Source organism: Urtica dioica, chromosome 8, assembly GCF_054948205.1.
Source record: "Urtica dioica subsp. dioica isolate 48M chromosome 8, U.dioica_male_clone48M_v1_H2, whole genome shotgun sequence".
In the NCBI taxonomy this organism is placed as follows: Eukaryota; Viridiplantae; Streptophyta; class Magnoliopsida; order Rosales; family Urticaceae; genus Urtica; species Urtica dioica.
Window position 1 is genome coordinate 34,173,581 of NC_142763.1, and position 12,716 is coordinate 34,186,296.

Sequence of the window (12,716 nt, forward strand, 5' to 3'; positions counted from 1 at the left end):
CATTATCGACCGGGAGACTACCCCAATGACCTCAATTATTCGGCCCAAGGGGAAGGAGAAATCGAACCGGGGATGTGCAAGATCCCAAAAAATCACCATTACCACTAGACCAACCCCTTGGGATTTATATTAGTTAATAATAAAGTACCATAAAACTAGCTTTTGCTTAATGTCGAAAAAATAGGTGGAGATTTTAATTTTGAGCCTAGGAGGTTAATGTTAATTTAAGGTAATCCAGCCATAAAACTAGCTTTTGCTTAATGTCGAAAAATGTATATTTGACATCGAAACATACAGGTGTCCCCAGTGGGTCGGCTTACAACTTTGGGTCCATTTTTAGGATTCCATTTATGTTTTTATTCATAAAACCATACTTAGATATATATTGAAAATACGATTCGGCAAATAATCATTTAACACGTTCTCGTTTGAATTAAAGAAACAATATCTACCTCAATTCGAATCTAGTTGAGCTCTAAGAATCAGGCAAATGAAACAAGAGCTAGTAACCTACTGGTGTTTAACAGGTAAACAAATCATTTGAATCAATTTATTTTTCTCTGCCCCTGAAATAAAACGATTCTCTAAATATATCACGTTGGAAATGAAAAAATAAAAATCATGGTAATATACAATCATAAGTTAGTTAATCACACTCCGTTATAAGAACACATTGGTTCATAGTGTTTTAAAAGCCGGCGAAAATCGCTGGAAATCGGCGGCGCCGCCGCTGCAGGACCAAAAACGGCCGGCGAGACTATAAATGTTGTTTTTCCACGAAATGTCGTTCGAAATTCTCCGAAACGACACGTCGTTAGTAAAAAAAACTATCGACAATTTTCGTTAAAATTAATGAACAAAACTTGCTGAATGTCGTGGAGATTCGGCGAAAGTCGAGAGAAAAGAAAATTATTTGGGGATTTTCAGAGCTCGAAGTCCAGCGACGGAGACGACTCTAACGTCGGCGACAATCGCTCGGCATCCCTTTCGTTTCGACACGGCGGAGAACAAAATCAACACAATTTCGTCGAGAATCGGCAAACTCCCACACGAAATCGTGTTTCGTTTTGAAACCTTCAACCCAGAATTTTTTTTAAAGCTTTGCACTTTTTTCTGTAGAAAAATGGTGGAGAATGAGTGTTTTAGGGGAGAGAGACGATGAGATGAAGAGAATAAGATATATTTTTTACCCTATATTTTATCATAAAGAGAATCAGAGATTGATAACAACACGTAATAACGAGTGCTTTTTTTTTTTATAGCAGTATAGCATTTATTATACTGAAACCTGAGTTACTAACATGACTATGATAAGTCATATACTCATGTACGTAATATAATAATATAATATACACAATTTAATATACTCATAGTTATATTATATAATAATATAATATACATTAATAGTTTAATTTAATATTATACACAATTTACTATATAAAAAAAAGTTACACACACAATGTTATTTTTCTTTATGTATGTTTAAAAATCGATGATGGATGTATTATATATATAATACACCCTTCAATATCTATTTCATTGTCTATATTAAACATGTATGATTTGAAAGTGTTTCAAATTTGGACTATATTTACAAATATATATGTATTCGTTTGTTTCGCCACATTGTTTTCGTTCGGTTTTCCGTTGGCACATCGATTTTCCATCGAAAACGGCATTTAAAAATAGCATTTCATTTACCCTTTTTCCACATTTTTTCCGTTCAGTCTTCCGTCGGCATGAGGATTTTCCGTAAATCAGGAAACCCGAAACGGCAACAAAAACGACATTTAAACCTTTTGTTCTTACGAGTCTCCTTCGAAAGGGTCAAAATCTGAGCACTAGATATACAAGCCTTTTTTTTTTTTTTTACTTTGCTACATACAATGGAAATATTGCCCAAATTATATCACCGCCGTGAGACAGACTGGCTATTCATTTCATGTATCTAGGGACGAACCACAAGGGCACGAAAAGGCTCAGTGACGCTGCTAAATGATTTTTTTTTTTTTATAATGGTAAAAAAAATTCAGCAAAAAAAAAAAACATGAACACAAGACGGGAATAAAGAGAAACGTCACACTACCCACACAGATCACTACAGTTCCATTTTAACATCAGGGACTCAAAACCTGTCACATCATGGCTTTCCCTGCCGGCCCGGACGAGCTAAGGCCTGCGAAGCAGCACTTTTTGATGGTTTTGAAAGCATGTTCAGAGCCTCGACTCGCTGCAGCTCTTTCGCTGCAAACAGAACAGGTTTAAAAAAATCAAACATTTTGGCAGGAGAAAATGTGATACAAAAAAGGAGTATTATCAATGACTGATCATAGAAATACTACTGTACATTCAGATGAACAGAATAAAATTGATTGCCGGTTTTGAAACAACACGATGTTATTATTTAGGAATTTCTTATATAACAGGACGATAAATAATGGACTCCAAAGGTAAAAATATCGGTGCAACATTGTTATAATCTCAGATATTTCATCTCTCTCTCTCTCTAGTTTCTGAGCTTGAATTCTATTAAACACCAGAAGAACCCAGTTTGATAAGTTTGAAATAGTGCAGTACGCTCATACAAATAGAAACCATATGGAAACTTTGAGAACATGGCTCATAAAGAGTATTAGAGCACAGTCTGATGTATCTGCACAGTAAGGATTTCCCATCAACCTGTAATAGAAATCTCTCTTTTGTAGCATCAGACCCGAATCTAAATCCCCATTGGCCTAGATGTGAAAAATGCACTAATTGGGTAGACAAAAACAAGTATATACATTTCAAAAATACTGTACAAGAGGAGAACAGGGAAAAGCTGCTTGAGATTATGATAGTGAGCTACGGATTCATGTCTGTCCACTTAAATTTCAAACAAATCACTCCCCGTCGTCAAGTAAATTTTGTGCATTTTCTAGAAAACAAGATAGAAGTATATATAAATTAATGCATATAGCAGGTAGTTAAGAAATTTGTTTTTATTTTAAAGTATCTCCGAGCTCGGTAAGTTACATTACCTTCCTCTATAGAAAGCTGCATTGATCTCTTTTCCAACTCCACTGCATGTCCACTCAATTCACGAGCTGTGAGTTGCCGAAGCACTACATGAAAGACATAAACAGTCTACGCTATAAAAAAAAAAAAAAGAAGCATAGATAATAATAACAAAAACAAACTTATTTTTGGGATATCGAAAGCTTACGGCTAACATAGCCCTCTTGCTGTCGTTGGTCCAGTTTCTTCAACAGTGTCTGCAACCGATTATACCGCGCTTCCCAGTGCAGATTTCTCAGCACTTCTAAATTACGGGCCGCCGATGTAGAAGAAGCAGCAACAGAACGGCTCTCGGGTTCCGCCGAAGCTGACCTCGTAGCGGAAACTCCTACGGGCAGAGGAACCGACGGTTTTACGGGCGGAATAACCGAAGATGTCATCGGAAAAGGTGCGAACGCAGGAAAGCACGAGGCTTTCGGTTCCGCTATCTGGGAAACTGAGTGTTTGGGCTGCAATTAAAGGTGTGCATCGGTTAATATTAACTGGTCGGTTAATTTACATTTTATCCGGTTAAAATTAACCAAACAGATCATTTTAACCTTTTTTTTGTTAAAATTAATCAAGCGGTTAACCAAAACAAACAATTATTTAAAAAGAAAACCACGGTTAAACAGTTAAACCTTTGACCGTTTTGAATGGTTAACTGTTAACCATCTAAAATGGTTAAAGGTTTAACAGGTTAACTGTATTGCTCACCTTTAGCTGCGATGGCTGACTGATCTGCTCGCTGCTATTGTCCGAAGCGCTGCTTTTGCTGGAATCCGCCTCCGATTTTCTTCGAACGTAAACGAGTTGCCCGTTTGTGTTGCTGCTGGGAGAGCGGTGCTGAGAAAGGCTCTCTTGGCTGTCCGGGGCAGCTCTCTTGGTGCCGGAAAGTTCGGTGACAGGCCTTATATCCTTCGCAGGAGATTTCTGAACAGAGTCGTGCTCAGTTACGGCGTTGCTGGTTTGTGAAGAATCTCTCAAAGCCGTCTGTTTGGTAGCAACTGCTGTCGATTCCTCATCCCTAGAAGGCACGCCTGTTTCAGAGTTGCCTCCACCAAGCTCGCTGATCTTAGAATCTGAGTCTTGTAGAACCATTTGAAGTAATTTACTCTCTGATCCTAAAAGAAATTATTATTATTATTATTATTATATTTATATAAAGAGGAAATATTTACTATTCACGCAGACTCATATTTACTCTTCAGTCTCAAATCAATGTACAATTTTATCCTTCGAAATACATAATATATACGAGCTTGCCACTCGGGTAAAAAAAAATTCCGAAGAAAAAATACAAATTTGGTATTTTCGGAGTTTCCAAAGAACTCTAGAAATCTGCCTCCTCTATTAAAAAAGACCCTAACAATCAAAAAACGTACAACTTCGCCATTACTAGACATTTCCATAAATCTCCGAAATACTCCTCACAGAAACAAGTACAGTTTTACAAACCCATATATATAACATACTCTGTTTTCCAACCGGACCCAACGCTTGCCCTCGACTCTTTCGTCAAATATTTCATGTTCTGCAAAATTTCAATCAAACCCAGATATAAATATTATTATATAACCCAGATATTTCCTCATCAATGATACCACCATATCCACACACAAGGAAAAAGAAATACACGGTCTCTCACTGTTACTCTTGATCTTCTATCGTCATCCTACTACCATGTTTCTCATTTATAAGAAAAGTCCTCGAGACAGGCTTATTTCCTTCTTAAATTATACAAAAACGTAATATAATTTTTTCATATCCCCGGATCCCACTATAGTTACTATGGCTATTTAGTCTAAAAACAATTTCATTTATTTATGTTGTTCATCAATTGCCCGACTTTTTTTCCCCTCCATTTTCAGTTCTGTTCTTCCAACCTTCAAACAAATTGATTATCACCACCATCAAGTAATAGCCGGACCCCACCATAGTTACCTTTTTTCCTGGCTTTTTAGTCTAAATCAGTTACAATTTTAAAATACAAAGAACCATGAGTAACAGTTTTCATGTATTTATACTCTTCATCCATTGCCTGACTTTTTAACCCCCTCCATTTTCAATTTGCATTATGTGACGATTCAGGCATAGAATTGGCATAGAACTGAACGCTTATTCCCATTCATTGCTGCCCCAAACATTTTAAAGCTATTTCCGTTAGATGTCTTGGATGGATGACACAAGGTGGGTATAAAATCTATGCCAAATCTGAAATAAACTGGGACTCATAACAAAATATTATAGTGCTTACTGTGAACTAAACAAGTAGTGAAAATCAGGGTTTAGTAAGTACATTTCAAATTCATTCCGATTCAGATTCAACTTGAGAGAATAGTCTTAAAGAGAAAAGGTAAAACAATGGAAGAGAAGTATATGGGGACAAGACTTTCTGTTTCTTTTAATACGGGCTATTAAAATGTATGAAGCTACTAAAAAAGATAAATAAAAAAAATGAGTTCCCTTCCACGAACATTTAAAGGAAAATATTGTTTTAACAAAAACCAACAACAAAGAATCAGGAAAATAAGGCAAGCATCCAAGAATCGAACGCTCGGAATATAAGAGCCCCAATTTAAATCCTAAATCGGACCAAAATTACCTTGATACGAAAATGAGCAACCACGATCTTAAAATCATTCCTTCAGCTTGAATCACGTCGAAACCTTCAGAGAACAAAAAACTCCCCAATCTCTTTAAACCCTACGAGAAGAATTTCAAAAAAAACCGGAAAGAAGAACAAAGAGTCAGAATACGAGATGAAAATACCTACCATGCAAGCGAGCAACAACCTTATTTTCCTTCTCCGGCTCTCTCTCTCCAAAATCGCCTCTGTGCGATTCTTTCTCTTTTTTTTTCCTTTAGCTGCGCATGAATGAACCAAAGAAAGCAAAGACCGTGTGGTCTTAAAATAATTTCTTTCAAAATTACTTCTAAACCCTTCCTTTACAATTAACCACCCTCGGTATATGTTAATTATAATGAATATTGCACTTTTTCCGTAATTAAAAACGTTTTTTTTAAGCCTATTAAACACAAATGATATATATATATATATATATATATATATATATATATATATATAATATTATATATTTATATCTTATTCAATACAATTATTGTATCATAGATGGGAAGATTACATGTACCAGAGAATACAATAGAGACATATAATATTTTTTGTTTTAGTGATTAGAAATAAAAAAAAATTAAGAATATTTGTATTATTGATTGTAAATATTTTCAAGCTAACTAACAAAATAAAATTTACGTATGTATAAAATAATTATTATTTTAAAACAATTCAATGCTTTAGTTAATTCAGTTGATGATAAAAGAAAAATGACTATTTTGTTTCTTTTTTCTGTAAATCCTTCGTGTGTGCCTGGGCCACAAACTAATGAAACGATAAAGGGCGAGATTGAAAGATGTGGAGAACATTTTAACTATGTATTATTTTAACTATGTAATTTATTTTAATTTTTGGAATTGACAAATAAGAATAAAAAAAATCGGTTTGTATAAAAATAATATCAGGAGTAATTTTTGGACACTTTACAAAAATCTATAAAATAAAAAATTTTCCAAATTATGACTATAGTTACACGTTTGTCACTAAATAGTAGTGATTTAGTGACACACGTGTAACTAAAGAGTCGTGGTATGGTAATTTTTTATTTTTATAAATTTTTGTAAAGTGTCCAAAAATTATTCATAGTTTTGGCAATTTCCCTTATAATTTTATGGGTCCTTTTATATTTCCACTTCTTATTTTCTCTTCGGTCCCTCTTTTTTCTCAATCTACCATTGTGCTTCCCACACTAACTATTTTCAGCAAACGATATATGTATAAATTTGGGTTAAAATAATATTCTTGCTATAATTTAGGAGCAAATATGCTTGATTGATTCTATAGCTTCGCATCATACTTGTATCGTGTTCTTTTTCTTTTACTCTTACAGCTTTTATCTTTTATTGAGTGAAACAAGCCCCTCAAATTCGGAAACTAAAAACATTTATAATCGGTTTAGTTCTTTCAAATTGAACCTAACAAAGTCGGCTGGCTTCATTTCTTACTGTGTTAGAGTTACATTCAAGCGAGGCTGAAATGGCTATGTTTATACCAACACACCTTAAAAAAATATATATATTTAAAATAAAAAAAATAAAAAAATAAAAAACATGTTTCCATACATGATTGGATAAAAATTTAGAAAGCCTAAAACTAATACATGCGTGTGTATGTGGTGTGTGTATATATATATCATAGTTTTCACTATATTAATCGTGGATCTTATTCAATTATCGTCGAAATAGTAGTATGTGATAGCACACGCACTCCATATGTTTTTTAAATGAAACTTTTGTACATTTAATTGCAACAAATTTCCATTGAACTTTAAATTTGCACTTGAAATGAAATTTGAGAGGGAATTGTGAAAGCTCGTGTCTCATCATGAATCCACTATTTGTTAATCTTAATCATGTTAGAGTTGATTAGGAGAGTAAGTTAAAACGTATAACCGAGTAAGTGTATCTATGTAAACACACCTCAGATTTGTTTTGTTTCTCATTCCATTACTTGTACTTTGAAAGTAAGGAGTTAGAGATCAAGAGTGATATGCACAGGGGCGGAGCCTTTGGAGATTAGCGGGTGCACGGGTCCCAACTTACTCGGGACAAAAAAAAATTAGTAGGCTTAATTATAATTATTACCAAGTCAAAAAAAAATTATAATTATTAAAAAAATTATATAATGCATATTAATAAATATAACAGGTACACTAATAATGTCACAAAGCTTTAGCAGTTCAAATGGTCAACCACTTAAGGCAAACGTGGGTTTAGAGTTATAGCTAAGGAGTTTAACACCTGCTAAGCGTAAATTTGCATTTTTTTTTAAATAAAACCAGCTGAGCGTTTTTAAAAGAAAAGTCCAAAAAAAATATTCATTCTTTATATCCATCATCTTCTATGTTTTAAAAAAAAAACTTCAAATAGCAATCATACTATTTTTCTTCTAGTTTCTCATTTCAAGTCCTCTCATTTCTTTTTTATCATTAACAAGGTAAGTGTTTAATATATGAACATATATGCATTGCTCATTATGTATTTTTGTTGTTGGAGTTCTCTAATATTTTAATGCATACTATATGTTTGATAAAAGTCCAATGAATTTTTTTATTCTCTCTAATCATTCGGTGTTGATTTTTTTTATGAGTATAGATATGGAGAGATATTCCAAAAGAAAAGTAGACTCAACAACAACATTAATAGAAGAACACGTTGAAAGTGAAAAGAAGAGATGAAGATTTGGAGGTCAATATAGAAGAGCTCCCTACGGATCCGGGGTTGAGGATTCCAATTTTGAATTATCATCCTAATGTCCAAGATGACGTGCATAGAAGGTATATGCTAAAAGGTCTTTGCCAACCACACAATCATGATTTTCCAAAAACTCTTTTTGGAACGAAGCCTAGAAAATTCAACCCATCAAGATTTCAAGACTATCCTACTTGGTTGAAGTATACCATAGCAAAAGATACACTCTTTTGTTTATGTTGTTATCTTTACAAAGAAAATAATGTAGATCAAGGAGGTGGTGTTCTTTTGTTGGAAAATGATATTCAAATTGGCAAAAGAATAAAGAGAGGTTGAAAGTTCATATCGGGGGTCCGATAGTGCTCACAACTATGCTTGGAATAAGTGTATGGCTTTAATGAACACGAAGCAACATATTGAGACACTTTTCAACAAACAATCCAATAAAGACAAAGCCGACTATCATGCTCGCTTAGGGGCGTCTATCGATTCCACTCGATTTCTTTTGCGACAAGGACTTCCTTTCGTAGTCATGATGAATCTACTAGTTCAAGTAACCAAGGTAACTTCTTAGAACTCTTGAAATTTATGGGCAACTTGAAGAAAGAAGTCAAAGATGTGACACTAGAAAATTCTCCGAAGAACGCTAAATACACATCACCTGATACTCAAAAAGATCTTGTTTATCTTGCCGCAAATGAAGTTGTCAATGTGATTGTCAAGGATATTGGAGATGCTTTGTTTTCTATTCTAGTTGACAAGTCTCGTGACATTTCAATGAAAGAACAAATTGCTATTGTGTTGCGTTATGCGGATAAAAAAAGGGTATGTAATTGAAAGATTTGTGGGTCTTGAACACGTCTCAAGCACCGCGGCTACATCACTTAAGGCGGCAATTGATAAATTGGTCTCCAGATATGGTTTGAGCATAACTAGTCTACGGGGACAAGGTTATGATGGAGCTAGTAATATGCAAGGAGAGTTCAACGGTTTAAAAGCACTTATTTTGAAGGAGAATCCAAATTTTTTACTGTATTGATAATGAAATCATTATAGACCGTTTTGATAAATTTAGAACCCGTCATGGAAATATGTAATATTTTATTGAGTTGGATATTTTTATTATATAATTTGTATCTTTAATTTTGTTTAACTTTTTTTTGGGTCCCCCTGAATTAAATTCCTGGCTCAGCCGGATGTGCGCATTGTTAGTGAAGAAAGCTTTGATCCAATGGAAACACCGAGATAACCAGGTTGGAATTTGAAATCGGGAATCTGGTTCAAGATTAGTTAGATAGATAGAGAATTGCTATTTAGCCCGAATAGTTTAGTAAGCCAATTCTCACGATCCATTCATATAGCTACATGTGTTAACTTTCAAAAATGCTAACTATCCAGACTTTGTACTCGGGCTATTTTTACGACTTATCAATTTTTGCTGACATGGAAATATTTAATATATAACATTTGGATTTATTAAAGAGAACAGAATACCAAAAGTCTTGGAGGCTTACTTTAACTGTAGTTTCTCTTCCGTGTCTCTATTTGTTCTTCTTGTTTGTCCATCTTCTGAATGTACGTACTCTCTGCTCTCTTTTTTTTTTTTCCTCTTTTTCCTCTTGCTTTGGGTATTTGTTCTGGTTATGTATGAAAATAATTATTATTCATCTTTGTACTCTGCTGCTGTTTTTTTTAATCTTCTTGTTCTTCCTCTTGTGTGGCTCATTCATTAAATCTTATATTGTTAATATTTTTTAAAATCGTTTTTTATCAGGAGTTTATGATAAAATTGATTTAACATCACTTTGAACTCTAAAAATGTATTATTTTTTATCAGGAGTCTAGGATATGGCTGGAAGAGAAAATGAAGAACATAATACGTGTGGGGAAGGAAAAAAAATAGTAGCGATTACTGTGAAGTTTTAAATGCCCCTGAGTCTGGAATGAAGTTTGATGCTTTCAATGATTTGTTCGAGTACTACAGACAATATGGAAAGCAAGAGGGTTTTGGAATCAAAAGAAAAACATCACGAAACTCGTCAGATAATCGATTGAAGTTTTTTTCCTTGTCATGCTCTCGAGCAGGGAAGTCTCAAGCTTGCAAGCAAAATTATTTAGTTCCTAATCCTCTAACGAGATTGGATTGCAAAGCTAGAGTCAACGGAACCATATTTGAGGATGGAAAATGCAAAATAAATTCTGTCATTCTAGAACACAATCATGGATTGAGTCCTCGGAAGTCGCGGTTTTTCTACTGCAATAAGGAGATAAGCACCACTGTTCAAAGAAAACTCGAACTCAACGACCGGGTGGGAATCAATGTAGCAAAAAACTTCCAGTCGTTTGTAGTCGAAGCGGGAGGTCACGACATGATACACTTTAATCACGAGTATTCAAAATTCCATCACTTGCAGCAGTTCAACCAATAAACTTGGATGGTCGGTGCATTTTTTTTTTACATGGGATTGTTGTTGGTATTTTTTGGATTTTACATGGAGCCATTGATGGTGTTTTGGTGTTTGTTGTTGCTTTTTTTTTTTTACAAGAAACTCGCTGGTTGTTTTTTTTGTTTGCAGAGAACTGTTGGTTTTTTTTTTGTGTTTTTGGTGGTGGTGTTGTTTTTTTTTTTTTTTTAAACAAAGAACTCTTGCTGGTATTTTTGTATCGAGAGAGAAAGATTGGTATTTTGGTGTATATCATGTTCAATTCTAATCATTACATGATCTGTGTGTATTGGGTATCGACTAAAAAAAAGAATATTAAATGAAGTGAGAGAACTTTGTTTTTTTGGAAAATAAAAGATAAATTAATCTTGCTGACATGTAAAGTTAACACATGTAGCTATATGAATGGATCGTGAGAATTGGCTTACTAAACTATTCTTGCTGGTATTTTTGTATCGAGAGAGAAAGATTGGTATTTTGGTGTATATCATGTTCAATTCTAATCATTACATGATCTGTGTGTATTGGGTATCGACTAAAAAAAGAATATTAAATGAAGTGAGAGAACTTTGTTTTTTTTGAAAATAAAAGATAAATTAATCTTGCTGACATGTAAAGTTAACACATGTAGCTATATGAATGGATCGTGAGAATTGGCTTACTAAACTATTCGGGCTAAATAGCAATTCTCGTTAACTTTACATGTCAGCAAGATTAATTTATCTTTTATTTTCCAAAAAAACAAAGTTCTCTCACTTCATTTAATATTCTTTTTTTTAGTCGATACCCAATACACACAGATCATGTAATGATTAGAATTGAACATGATATACACCAAAATACCAATCTTTCTCTCTCGATACAAAAATACCAGCAAGAGTTCTTTGTTTAAAAAAAAAAAAAAAAAACAACACCACCACCAAAAACACAAAAAAAAAAAACCAACAGTTCTCTGCAAACAAAAAAAACAACCAGCGAGTTTCTTGTAAAAAAAAAAAAGCAACAACAAACACCAAAACACCATCAATGGCTCCATGTAAAATCCAAAAAATACCAACAACAATACCATGTAAAAAAAAATGCACCGACCATCCAAGTTTATTGGTTGAACTGCTGCAAGTGATGGAATTTTGAATACTCGTGATTAAAGTGTATCATGTCGTGACCTCCCGCTTCGACTACAAACGACTGGAAGTTTTTTGCTACATTGATTCCCACCCGGTCGTTGAGTTCGAGTTTTCTTTGAACAGTGGTGCTTATCTCCTTATTGCAGTAGAAAAACCGCGACTTCCGAGGACTCAATCCATGATTGTGTTCTAGAATGACAGAATTTATTTTGCATTTTCCATCCTCAAATATGGTTCCGTTGACTCTAGCTTTGCAATCCAATCTCGTTAGAGGATTAGGAACTAAATAATTTTGCTTGCAAGCTTGAGACTTCCCTGCTCGAGAGCATGACAAGGAAAAAAACTTCAATCGATTATCTGACGAGTTTCGTGATGTTTTTCTTTTGATTCCAAAACCCTCTTGCTTTCCATATTGTCTGTAGTACTCGAACAAATCATTGAAAGCATCAAACTTCATTCCAGACTCAGGGGCATTTAAAACTTCACAGTAATCGCTACTATTTTTTTTCCTTCCCCACACGTATTATGTTCTTCATTTTCTCTTCCAGCCATATCCTAGACTCCTGATAAAAAATAATACATTTTTAGAGTTCAAAGTGATGTTAAATCAATTTTATCATAAACTCCTGATAAAAAACGATTTTAAAAAATATTAACAATATAAGATTTAATGAATGAGCCACACAAGAGGAAGAACAAGAAGATTAAAAAAAACAGCAGCAGAGTACAAAGATGAATAATAATTATTTTCATACATAACCAGAACAAATACCCAAAGCAAGAG

At 33.9% G+C, this 12,716-nt stretch overlaps 1 protein-coding gene across 6 annotated transcripts; it reads right to left on the reverse strand.

Moving 5' to 3' along the window:
* Positions 1 to 1,814: 1,814 nt before the first annotated feature.
* Positions 1,815 to 5,972, reverse strand: LOC149389429 (integral membrane hemolysin-III-like protein). Of its 6 annotated transcripts, none has more exons than XM_089624418.1 (7): positions 5,813 to 5,972; positions 5,642 to 5,705; positions 4,512 to 4,570; positions 3,754 to 4,154; positions 3,206 to 3,506; positions 3,021 to 3,104; positions 1,815 to 2,244 (listed from the first exon to the last, which is right to left on the reverse strand). In XM_089624418.1, the coding sequence occupies exons 4-7, from the start codon at positions 4,135 to 4,137 to the stop codon at positions 2,141 to 2,143; spliced, it is 873 nt and encodes a 290-aa protein (XP_089480544.1). In that variant the 5' UTR covers positions 4,138 to 4,154; positions 4,512 to 4,570; positions 5,642 to 5,705; positions 5,813 to 5,972; the 3' UTR covers positions 1,815 to 2,140. The 6 variants fall into 6 exon arrangements, with proteins under 6 accessions (XP_089480544.1, XP_089480540.1, XP_089480543.1 ...); XM_089624414.1 differs by having other exon boundaries at positions 3,754 to 4,160; positions 5,813 to 5,970; XM_089624417.1 differs by having other exon boundaries at positions 3,754 to 4,160; positions 5,642 to 5,742; positions 5,813 to 5,970.
* Between the last annotated feature and the right edge of the window lie 6,744 nt (positions 5,973 to 12,716).

What these genes read in the sequence shown, in the direction of transcription:
- LOC149389429 (XM_089624419.1), bottom strand. Translation starts at nt 4,137, where the DNA reads ATGGTTCTACAAGACTCAGATTCTAAGATCAGCGAGCTTGGTGGAGGC. An exon ending in GTCAGCCATCGCAGCTAAAG is followed by an intron (nt 3,507 to 3,753) that starts GTGAGCAATACA and finishes CTTTAATTGCAG; the next exon opens with CCCAAACACTCAGTTTCCCA. An exon ending in GCAGCTTTCTATAGAGGAAG is followed by an intron (nt 2,245 to 3,020) that starts GTAATGTAACTT and finishes TTCTGTTTGCAG; the next exon opens with CGAAAGAGCTGCAGCGAGTC.